The sequence below is a fragment of the Anopheles merus genome, chromosome 2L (assembly GCF_017562075.2).
Source record: "Anopheles merus strain MAF chromosome 2L, AmerM5.1, whole genome shotgun sequence".
NCBI lineage: Eukaryota > Metazoa > Arthropoda > Insecta > Diptera > Culicidae > Anopheles > Anopheles merus.
This window is the reverse complement of record NC_054083.1, coordinates 33,981,127-33,993,851: the sequence shown is the minus strand read 5'-3', so window position 1 is coordinate 33,993,851 and position 12,725 is coordinate 33,981,127. Positions and strand designations below refer to the sequence as shown.

At 46.0% G+C, this 12,725-nt stretch overlaps 1 protein-coding gene across 1 annotated transcript in view; it reads left to right on the top strand.

The window, feature by feature from the left end:
* Positions 1-909: 909 nt before the first annotated feature.
* Positions 910-12,725, top strand: part of LOC121594368 (LIM/homeobox protein Awh-like) — a 29,797-nt gene continuing 17,981 nt past the window's right edge. The window contains exon 1 of the mRNA XM_041917544.1: positions 910-1,825. Within this exon, the coding sequence (XP_041773478.1) occupies positions 1,796-1,825 (30 nt within the window). The 5' untranslated portion in view covers positions 910-1,795. The remainder of the gene's footprint in view (positions 1,826-12,725) is intronic.

Sequence of the window (12,725 nt, the reverse complement as noted above, 5' to 3'; positions counted from 1 at the left end):
TTTCGCTACATGGGGAAAACGTTGTGAGTGCCGTGAGTGCCTTGGCGATGGCGAAAGTATATAAATGTCTAGCACTCAGGCGAAGCAAAAAAGGGGCGTTGCTAAGGGCTTACCCTTTTCCTTACAGTTAGTTGAAAAAGCTGGAGTACGGCTAGGTTCAAGGATTATCGGCAGGATTACTTACTACCGTTAGTGAAAGTTTTAAGTACACACTGGTTTGTTGACATACCGGAGTTTTCAAGAAAAGCAGAATAGTTTAAATGGCTGGATATTCAGCTTTTTCTCATAGACATTACTCAAGGACAACAATACTAAAAATGGTATCGATTCGACTGTGGACTGTAAGAGATAACAAAACAAATAGAAACATCCAATTTAGTACGAATTTTATAGGCCAAGAATGTGAAAAAATCATACAAGGACAACACTTTAAGAACTGGGACAGTTAGCTTGCTAAAGGATATTTATCTTATACCAGTAGTTGAGCTCTACCGGCTCTAAGTAGAGCTATTAATGAAAAATCAAATAAAGGAATATTGCCGATAGTCGAGATTCCAACACATAGCATACACGTTTATAGCCTATAATTACACAAGGTTTCATCTCTAGAATACTCTTACCAATTTATAAATATAAAACAATAAACAAAAATCAAGATTTTAAAAGTTTTTGTTTGCTTAAATCTGCGTGAAAATCTGTAAAAAAAACAACCCAGAATGTACCAAAAAGCTACGCCTTCTTTTTGCTCGCCCTGAGTGCTTATGTACTCTCACCCTTCACACGTGACACTCATCGAATCGCTCAAGATATGTTCTCTCTCTCCTTCGCAACCAGCGTGCCAACGGATCTGTCTTTCTGGTTGGCAGAACGCAACAAAATGATGGCAAACGCAAAACGGTACCGGTGCGCTTTATGAATGGATGGCGCGTGTGCGCGGTTCTGTGTAGTGAGCGATTTGCGTTGTTTCACGTGCGAAGCTTTGCTGCCTTTTTTGTTTTTGGTTTTCCCCATTGCCCTCTTCGCTGTGCAGTGGGGGAGCCTGTGTGGCTAAGAGCAACATTGTGGACGCGATCACGCGATCGTGAGCAAGAGAAAAGGGAGAGATAGAGATCGCAAACAGGGGGTTTTATCGTGCTGGTGGTGGTGGAGCTTTCGTCAAAGAGGGGGGCCAGGGAAGCCAGACCCCACCAGGTTCGGGGTGCGAAAAAACGAGATGTCGATATGGCCTCTGCCGCTCCGACAGGTTGTGGGGAGTTCGTTCGGTAGGCGCGCAGAAGGCTACGGCTAGTGTTAGCTCGAGTGTCGATGAGATTGGATCTGTAAACCGCCGTCTGGGGCCGTTTGCTTCGTGGTTTTCGGGAACGACGGGAGGTTTAGCAAGCGTTTTTTTTTCGGCCGGTGAATGTTTGGTACGCGAAAAAAAAGCATCGAAAGTGCATCTCAGTGTTCCCAAGATTACAAGCTTGTCAAGTGGGTGTGCGTGAGTGTGCAAGTGTGTTTCTAGTACGAAATTAAGAAGATCGAAGGGTGTTAGAGTGTGTGTTTTGCGGAGGTAGAACAACACCGTGGGATTTCTCTAGACACGGAGTGAAGCTTTAGGCTTGCAACGAAATACTCGAGTGTCACACCGTTGGAGCAACGCTCCTGGGGATTGCCGGCAGCTCGTTCTGTCAGTTGACACGGACAGACAGCCGGACGACAAAACGGACATCCAGACCAAAAGAAGGGAGGAAGGAAAAAAAAGCAAACAAACACAGCTCGACCAAAAAAAAAAAAACAACAGCCTCACCCGATCATGATGGATATCAAACTGGAACAGCTGAAGGTAAGAGATCGCGCGCAAGTGGTTGGGGATGGATGGGGAAGAATATCCGACGCCGAGGTTTTGGCCGCCGCCAACAACCGATCAAAACACTGTCAAAACGGGAAAACCAACCTGTCAAACGAAAGTCGTGTGGCCGCGGTCGTGGATTCCAGACATGACACAAAACGGACCTGAAGAACGGACTGAGATGCCGTCGGCAGGCGGTGCCGGTCAACGGGATGGCGGGGAAGGAGTGAATTCTCGTCGCCGCGCTTATGGTCACGTTCTTTTGCGTTATGGATGGAGCAGCAAACGGTTGCATGACTTGGTCGATTCTTACGCTGATCTTACGGCATTGAGTGATACTTCCGAGGAGAATAATCGATGATGGATGATCTGCTTTGCTTTCGAACAGTTATTGGGCAAGAGGATGGTTGTTTCTCACTGTTTGTAGTGTATAGGAATGTATTTTCAAAGACTTTAGTCAATCGAAATCAAAACATTTTGTACATTCGAGCTGTTTAATCCACCACGTATGTACGCTGGGAAGAAATGGCTTTAAATGCTTTAGCATTTAATAATAACTCCATCATCTTAACGCAACTCTTTAAACTATGCCTGTCGGACTCTTTTGGGTGGATCAGACTGGTATGCCGAACCCCAGCACAACTGCAAGTCATGCTGCAGGCAGGCAAGGGATCGTCGAAGCTTCCCAATACCAGTACGGCCGTGGATCAGCTGAATGCTGCAGGGACACCACAGATGGACTAAAAGATGCCACACAGATCATGAGTAGAGGCAATGTCTAACCCCAGTCCAAACCCCTCCTCCTTACAATTGGCGTACGCGTTCCCTGGGTCGTACAAAACGGTGCGACTTCAAACGGTGTTTGCGGCGTTAGAGCGTTTGGAGATAAAATCAAATTAAAAGATGAAATAATGGAAATGAGCATGATGCGGCTCAATCTTCTGTGTCTCTGTGTGGCCTCGCAGCCAGAGCTCCCCAGCTGGGCACCGGCGATGATCATGTGAAATTGTACCTGACCCATCAACCGGGCACACGGTACAAGGTAGTGTTGGGGCACTGCGAATGTGCAATTCGATTGAAATGTTGCATAAAGAACGTTGCAATAGGGTCAAGCATTGCGATTGTAGATCATGCAATAAGGAACTTTTTTATTGTCAGTAACTCGTTCCTGTGAAACCGAGTTTGCCAATTCGTCTCCAATCTCCAAGCTTCACCGATCCTTATCTAACGATCGGAAGATCCTTTCCGATAGAGAGTTGGTTATTGCCCTCCCTCGTCCACGATGCTCCACCAGTGAAAAGATGCGTTTCGAAAGGTTTTTGATGCGCGTGTCGAATCGATTTTGGGGCTGGAAACGATTCTCCAACAGCAAAATAAAAAAGGGGGAAAGAAATGCCTTTTGCGATTTTGGAATGTGCTGATGGGTAAAATGATACCAAACGTCTGGAACGAAACGCATAATAATAGATGGGTTTACATTGAATGTGAGGCAAACAAATCATAAACAGACGGGCTGCGCATTTCAATGTTTGAGCAGTTTTCAAAGGCTTGCGGCTGGGTACAATTGGGGGAAGAGGATGAGGCGAGATTGCTTATCGCTAAAGAGAGAGGGGGAGTTGAATATTTTCGAAGATATCTGAATAGTTGTGGTCCTGTGTATTTCAAGCTTGTTGTTATAAAGGTGCCGATCTAGCACGATTGAAGGTTTGTGATGGAATGGTTTAGTTTTGTTGAATGGGGACGATTTTTTCCGAACACTAAAGCGTGCACGACCTTTTAGATATTTGGGGCATTTCTTGTGACATTCTAATGACAGAGCAAAAACTTCATGCTTCAAAGCAAGAAGAAACATATAACTCGTAAATGCTACCCAGCTGTTCGAAATCTTCTCCAAACCCGTCGAATAAAGTGTCATATCACATCCGTCACGATCACACCCGTGTCTCGAAAAAAGCGTCTCCTTCCAGCTTGTTCACACTTTCAGCGCTGGGATCGGACATTTACGGGATGGCGATCATCATATCTAACCTGCTACCAACACGTCGCACGTAATCTACATCTCGTTTGCCGGTAATTTGATAGCAGTTTTGAGAGCTCTTAAAACGTTCTGTTTTGGAATAATCATCCCACAAGATCAGGCACGCAATGAGAAAACAGAAAGGGAGACAAAATTTGTTTTATTGCGTTAACACACCAGCTACTTCTTGTGGGATTTGTTTCCCCGTTGATATCATATTATGAAGCTTCTAGCCGTTTGAATTGGCCTCCGGGCAGATCGGGTTAGGTCCTGCTGGTATTCTGCGAATCTATCCAGCTGACCAGCTGAGCTGGAGTGCAGTATGTAGAGATGTGGAAGTTTGCAAAGTCACAACACACACACACTCACATCTGAACACGCTGAAAGTGATATAATTTACATTTTATACATATTTATGCAAATCGATATCAGGGAGTTCCTCACAACGCTATCGCAAATTGTTGGTGGTCACAAATCGTTCGACACAGGTCTTCTCCAAGGAAGCATGTTCTTTGGTTTAAATACTTTCAGATGATAGGTGTATTTGTAGGCTTCTGGATTTTTTAGACAAACACATCTGCAACCCAATAAATGTCAAACGCAATTCTATCGCACTCCAGCAAGAGTTCGAAAAGAAACGTGTTGCCTGGTAGCGTTGGACATAAAAACCTGATCAAATCGCCGAGATTTAGGGTGGGACGATAATTACCGCATCCGCTCGGACACAAAAGTGTTCCGTTTTTATGACCCTCTAGAAGGTACAGAGTGTCACGGGGACTTGTCATCCGTACACGATTTTACAGTGGTCCACTGGGACGGAGAACGTCGCCACCACCGAAGATCGACCATAAAAGGGAATACCGGTCATCTAGTGGAAGTTCACAAGCGCGCACACACACACGTTGACTTTCTAGCAGTAGCACGATGATGATCATGCTCAAACACCTTCCCAAACAGGCGCCTCTCAGGTGGCGAGAAGTTGGCGGCACACTCGAACCGACCACAACAAAAAAAAGCAGAGTGGGAGAGAAAAGAAGACAGTTCCAAAAGCGCCGTGAGGACGGCAGTGTTTGGAAACTTGAAACCTTCATCTGTCTTCTGCCGATGGAACGTGTTTGGTGTGATGCAAAGCATGGAGTTTATGTGCGGGGTGAGCGGGCAGGTTCGGTTGGCAGATGAGCCTTCGAAGCTCGAGTGGCGGCGGCAACTTGCGCGTCACGCACCGCGTACCCACTCGATGTCCGATAGGGCTCCCCGGTCCTTCGGTGGCAGGATCCCGTTTTTGGGTTGGTTGGATGGAAAACAAATCTGTTACCGATACGGCCACTCGAAATCGCGGGATCTGTCTTTGCGCGCTGTGCACCCTTCTGTGAAGCCCCCCTTTCCTATACATCGCGCGGCCACTTGCAGGAGGAACGACGCACGAACGAATTAACTTGTTAGACTTACCCGAGCGAATGAAGATGTTCCGTGGTTGCGTGGTGGTTAGCGATGAGCCTTCTAATGTTGCCGCCAGCAGTTTGAAGCACCAGTGCTGTACTTGAGTGAGCGTCGAAAGGGGTTGTTGAAATGGTTTCGCACTTCAGTGCGTTCCGAGCGAAGGCAGGGCGCGGGTACAGTGAACGCACTGTTTTCTGACACAAGTGCCAAACGGGGCAGTAGTTCCCTGTGCGCTTCGAGGACTTTGGCCCGTGAACTCACTTCTCTTCACGGCTGGGAAGGTGCAGGGGAAATTGAAATATCCATCACACTTTGTTGTGCGGTGCCGCTTCGGGATGTGGCTGAAAGATTGTTTACTTTTACGGGAGTACTTTTTCGAGCTACAGACATCTTGTTCAACCCTTCCCTTCTGGACGGGCTGGTGGGATACGAAGCGAATAAAGATACATCAGGTTTCTATTTCAAGATGTCTGCCAATGGTCACTACGTCGCTGTAGCGAATGATTTGATTTTGTTGTTGTTTACTTTAACATTGTTATGCTGACATTTGACATCTGTCATTGGAAAGCGGCATCTTTCAATGGTGCTTGTAGATGCTGTGCCGTTTGTTGTGCAAATAGAAGCTGTATCAAGGCTGGATCGTGCTGGAGATTTATAATCAAAATGTAAGATTTAAACCCCGTAAGTAAATTTTTCAACATTAATTTAACTTGTTGCAATGAAACAAAGTACTTAAAAAGGAAGGTTCTAGTGAAATAATTGAGACACAATTCTTCATGAGCTCGTTTCGATGGTTCTAAAACGATCAAATTGAATCTCCCAACTGTGTAGAAGTTTCCGCATCCAAACACTTTTACTTCACGCCGCAATTGGATTTCATTTTCCAACCATCTCCAATGCTCGCCGCGCGTTAACTTTGGCATTACAAAAGAAAAATCACCCGCGTCGAATTGTCTTACTAACTCAATTCGACTTCGCGCGGCCCTCATAATCCTGGACAATCGCTTTGTTTTTTCGTAATCTTCACCTGATCGTCGCTCCCTGCCGAACCGAAACCGTAATCATCGATCATCGATAGATGCAATGGACGCTCCGTCCACACGCTAAACTCCGCAAGAAAAAGTGCCAATGCATGAGCCAACGTGCATCCGTGGCAGGAAAAACAATGGAGTGGAATTTTTCACATCACAAATCGAGAAAGTATCGAACCGCGGGTTTGGTGCGCCCCGGCCGAGCTGTACACTTCACACACGATTATGAAGTATGAAATTGTGGATTAGGGCATGAGAAATTGGAAAAATTATTCAACACACCAGACGGAGATTCGGTGCGCCGGCGGTGCGCAGCAAGGTGGTTTGGGGCCACCTTTTCCAACGGGCGAAGGTCGGACATGCAGTGTGTTACGCAGAGAAAAAACAAAAGCGCTGGCCGATGCTGCCCGTCCACCAGTACATAAATTATTAATGATCCAGGGCTAATGTTGAAATATTTTCTATGAAATTTTAATGCCTTCTCAATCACGTCTCACGGGGTCGTCGCCGGGCTGTCGACAGGCTGTGGTGGCGGAAAGGGAAGCGAAGAAAAGATGCCCTCAAGTCCTCAGGTGGAAGGTAAATCGACACGGATTAGTTGGGATGGGTATCTTTCGGTTTGCTCCAAGTTTAGCTCCGATCAGCCTTACGGACAGGTTGTTTTATGTTCGCGTTTCAACACCGTGGTCTAAAGATCTGACCATCCCGACCATTTTGGGGAGATGTAGAAGATGTGTAGAATAGCTGCACACACGATCTATTATTTTCCTGCGATCGTTTGCGCGCAATTCTAGCGGGCCAGGATAAACGGATCACGGGGGCCGAAACAAACAACAAGGAACCACATGTGGTCTTTTAGGACGCAGAATGCCTTCTTCAAATTGAGAAGCTCTCCTCTGGCACAAGAAGCCCAAACACACAAACTGACCGGTCGGTCGGTTTTATTTGTTTTGAACCTTTGCGCGTTCCCTCGTTTTTCGGAAAAAGTAGCCCACTTTATTAAATGCTCGTTTAGATGCGATAAATTGGAGAGAAAAAAAATCCTGTGATGGCACCGTTGGAAATATACCTTCATGTTACACAGGACTCCGCTCGACAGCTGGTTTGACAGGAGGTAGGCATTTTTGGCACGCTCGCCGGACGACACCCGTCGAGCTTGGAGTGCAGATTTTCACACTAATTTTCCAACACCGTCCCAGTGCTGTTGCCGTAAATAACCGACAGCGGTTGCCGAAAAACAATGCAACCGTTGATAATAATAAAGGCAGAAAAAAAACCCTCACACCCGGATAGGGATGGGACATTTGTCACAGCTTTGCCAACCAGGGCACCAGGTGTCCAATTGACTGCTGTGTCGTGCTGTCCGTTTCGGCCCATCCACGACGATAAAGAAGAAAGCAGAAGCAATTGTCGATATCGGGGCTTTACCGGGGCTTTGCGGCACTCGTCTGGCCCAATGATGATGATGATGTTGACGATGCACCCAATTAAAAGCCCTCAACCCGGAAGGGAACTGCGGTACGGTGTGTTTTGTTGTCATTTGTTTCACGAGTGATTGTGGGTTGCGTCCTTACGGAGGTAATGTCAAGGGTTTGACACAGCAGGGAGCAGGGAGGAATTTTTTGTTGGTTTTTAACTATAATTCGGAATCATCTGGTGTAGACTGAAGCATCTGTAGATGTAGGGCGTGATGTTACTGACAATAGATGTTACAGAATGATGTTGGAAAGATCGCTTAGTTATTGTTAAATGTGTCTCAATCGGTAAAGCTTTAAACGGCACAAACTACAGGCGAAAGTAAAATGCGGAAATAGCTCTGATCTGTTAATATTAAACTTCAGTAGTGGGCTTTATCGACGTTAAGGTAATTCAAGATTTTCCAGATTAATCTTTTAAACATTTGAAACACATTCCACACCTCCATCTTCCGTGTAGCAAAGGAATCTTCGCGCCTAGGGACAACCGCCAAGCTTCCCCATCCGAAGCAGAAAAGACACAATGACACGAGCTTGGCTTGTTTCCCAGTTTCCCCTTTTACTTTCCCCGAGGTGTACACCTATCCCAGTGTTAATGACCATTACCGGGAGAGTGTGTGCGCAGCAGTGCAGCACAAAAAAAGGATAATCTCCCTTTGCGGGATTAAGATTAATGTCTAACCCTGACTTTGCGTATTAAGCATAAGCGTAGCCAAAGGAGATCGGTTCGTCATTGTTGCCCGGTGTTATTTATTGGCATCGAAACACACCGAACGCGATGCTCTGGCCACACTTCTCCGGGAGGGGGTTTGGGTTCTCGGTTACACAGTTTGCTTGCGTTCAATAGTGGAAATCATTGCAACATCGTCGAATGGCGTCGCTGAGGGCTTATCCATTTGCATATTGACTGGATGATCTTTCCTCGCTACACTCCCAGCCAAGAAGAGGGAGGTCACAAACACACATACACGTCGTCGTGAGTTATGGAGTTGACTTTGATGGATAGTTAACTGTACGCAGCAAATGGAGGCAATTAAACGGTGCAATGGTGGATTTGCAAAAATGACACTTTGTAGGATGATTGTCTTGTGTCTGAGTGTGCCCTAAACAATACAGCTTAGCCAATACAGTTTGCATCAGCGTTTTAGTGGCCCGATTTGATTGACCTTTTTAAAAGCAGAACAATTGTGCTTGATACATGTGTAAGAGACACTTATCTCCGATAGGTAAATTAAGCCATAACCTGCGCCAATAACACCGATCAACAGTAGTAAGAGATACGTCCCGAGCCTAATGAAGATACGTTCAATCACATCTATCGCTATGCATAATGCATGCGCTTCCATAATGCATTCAAAACCCGCCCAGACTGTCTCTATCCGTCTGTGCCCACCATCAAGCCCATTTATCGTGCGGTGTATTACTAGTTCTCCCGTAGACCGAGGTGCATGGTGTGGCAGCAGCGACGCGACAAGTTTAAATTAAGTGACAATGCGTTCGACTGACGTTTAGTCGATGTTTAATCCCGCGCGCTCTCACTCTCTTTCTCTCTCTCTCTCTCCGTTCCTTGTGCTTTACTATTTCCCCCCAGCCTTCCAACCAATCGTTAGACGACGCGTTGGCGCGTGTTTGAAAGCAGCAGTAGAAGTCTGCCGTAGCTGTAAACAAGCGACTACGTTTGTCACCTTCCCGCACGCTCGCTTGTTGGCTCGCTGAGCATACGGAGGGCAAAAGAAATGGAAGGGCAACACTACGTTGTCAATAATAAGATTTTAATCGGATTACACGCTTTAAAAGCTCATGCGTTTCACTTTTTCCCTTACCGTTTGCTCGATCGTTGGTGTCTGTTCGAGTCGAGTTTCGATCGTGCGTTCCTCGCTGCGGTATTTCGGTATTTTAGAAGCGATGTTGTGAAACGGGTGTCACCAAGGCTCGCTAGGAAACAGTGGTAAAGAACTCGGCAAGAACGGTATCTAGGTTGACATCATACTCAAGCTATTATTGTCGGCTCAATGATGATCGGGCTTGGGAGTCGGGTCGAATCCGGACCGAAGGGATCACGCTGATCCTTTGCTGATCCATCTCGCCAGGTCGATCGCAAAAGTCGAGTGGAATGTTGTTGAATGAGGCTCTAAGCTTTTGAACTTTGGAAAAGCAAAAAGGAAGGAAATACAATAAAGGTTGACAATTGAAATTCAGGAAGCGGCTACACATGTGTCGTTTGTCCTTCGGTTCCTTTTTTGTTTGTTTAAGGCACCTTACATTTGTAATCCTGCGTTTCTGCGACATCTGTAAAATAAATGGAAGGAAAATAATGAATTGATCCATTAAGCTTGAACTTCCTGATGTTTTGGAGAACGAAATGGGAATTAAAAATTTGTTTTATAAAAAAAGGAGCTTCAATCCAACCGAAATGGAATATTATTACATCTTTACCGCGGTATTAATGATATTAAGTTTGACAGGTGAATTGATTAAAATGCTCATAACACACTTTCCTCTTCCTGCGAATGTCAAATTTCACTCATTTCTCTTCCCGTTAATGACAGCTGTTAATAAACGACACGCCGCTCTCGTGTTGATGCCAATGGCCATGTAAGCCCACCGTCCGACCAAGCAGAATCCTTGCTCATTCACAATATAAAGGGCCCAAGGGACGGCAGGGCAAAAAAAAAAACACACACACTCACATACACTCTCCAAACAGTTCGATTTCGTGCTTTACCATGTCTTACCACGGATTACCATGAGCCCCTGTCGGGTCCACTTCAATCCCTTAAGTTCGGTCCTGTTTGCACTTTCGATTTGTCCTTCGATGTTTGAACAGGCGTTGTGTTGCTTTTTTTTGTTCCTAAAAGTCGGCATACGAGCAAAGTCCACCGGATTGCCTTGTGGAACGAGAACGAATACTGTTGCCAACCTCTGGGATGCACTCTCACTGACCCAAAAAGTGCCAAAAACTTGTGAACCGGTGTCAAAAACGACACCTTTTTGACGATTGGTTATCTCTCTCTCTCTGTGCTGTGTCTCACGGTTTGGTCAAGCGGCGTGTGACTGGACGATCCCGGACAACCAGCAGGTCAACACCGGAAGACTTATGCAGAATACCACCGTATGGCTTAAGTCTCTGCTCCCGGAACTGTACCACATGAACCACCAGATAATGCTGCATGTGAGCGATCTCATCCTGTATTCCTCTTGTTTTTTTCCTCTTTTCTTTTCGCTTCCAAAACAAAACAACAACCACATTTTAGTGACCTTACGGGGGTCATCGAGCTCCAGTCCCGTTTGTTTGGAATCTTGGGACTGACGCCTCCCCAGCATAGGTAGTTGAGGGATGCGAACGCAACCGGCTAACCGGTAACTTATGATTTATGACGGGACTATGCCAAATTTTGTATACCTTTAGGAACCTCACTCTAAAGGGGGTTTTCATCTCCTACTCTTTTTTTTTTTTGTTGGGTGGATCGCAGCTCTACCTCCAGAATCCCCATCTCAACCGCTAAAGCGTGGTGTTGTGCCAAAGCCCCAGTCCGCCGAAGGAATGGGAGAAGATATGATAGCTCCAATAAATATGTTTCATAAATCCCGCAACCCAAGCCCGAAAGACAAAACGGTTCCCGACGGCAGGGTGTCCCGGGTGATTCGGTGTTTTTTCTTCTTCTTCTTCTGCTGGTTGTGCGGTTCGGAAGGAATGGAGCGGGTGGGACCATAAATTTGAAACCTGTTCGATTCTTGTTTCGTTGGTGCTGCTGCTGCTGTTGCTGCTTCCCACCAAAACGAACGGCTTTATGGTCTGTCTGTCTCTCTCTCTCTCTCTCTCACTCTCTCTCTCTCTCTCTCTCTCTCTCTCTCTCTCTCTTGCTCGCAGTGTAGGATCACCCATTTTAATGTGACTCAGCTCATAAGGTTGCATCGGAAGAATCCCAGTTCCAGCCGGCGAGCAGGAGCAATAAGATCCTTGATCTGGTAAAGGATTTATTTTATTTCCGTACCATCCTTACGTTCGTACGATTTGTATCACTTTTCGTCGCATTTTTTTTTTTGGGGCTTTGCTTTTTTATGAGCAAGCAAGTTCAACCGCTTATCGGTTTTATAGCGGGTCAGTTGCCTTAAATCAATGACCCACTGGTGGTCAAACGGTGGTAACCCAGATGGTCACAAGACATCTAGGGAAAAGAATGTTACAACTACAACCGAAATAAAAAAAAAAACCCTGTCAACCTGCCACAGAGATTCTAAGTCAACAAGATTAAATGCCTCGTACGGTTGGGTCTAGAGGATAGAGGCCGGCAACAGAACCCTTTTTTACCCCGCCTAAAATCCCGACCCGAGCGTTCCCGCTCGCTTCAGGGAGGTTGGACTGTTTTAAATATTCCGTCATAAAGCAAAGCACCTTCACTGCAGACTCCAGTGTCCAGTGTCAGACGCGCGCGCGTGTTTGTGTATTATTTTATTTGACTCAAAGTTTGGTGGATAATTTATGGCTTTATTTCGGGCCGGTCTGCCTGCACCCCCCTGTTTGTCTCAAACGGATCTACCTTTTTTAAAGGAACTTTCGGATCATTTTTCAAAAAACACATCTTTGTGGGGTTAAATGGTGTACGATTGCTGCATTCAAGGGAATCGCTACATCCCAAACTGACGTTCTGTTGAAGGTTGAGAGTTGTTGTGCTTTTTTTCCGCTGATCTGTGGAATCCATAACGATCCATAACGCTGCGATCGATCCACGGCACCGCTGAAACAGCAAACAGTGCGAACGGAATGTATAACGCGAAGCGGATTAACTCATAAAGCAATAAAGTGCAGTTGAATGTCTTCCTTCCTTCCCCCCATGCGCCATAGGAATGGCGACGAGACCAAAGGCTAGTTATGAGTACAAAAAGTTGGTTTTGGAGCCGTTTTATGAACGACATAAAACTTTGCATAC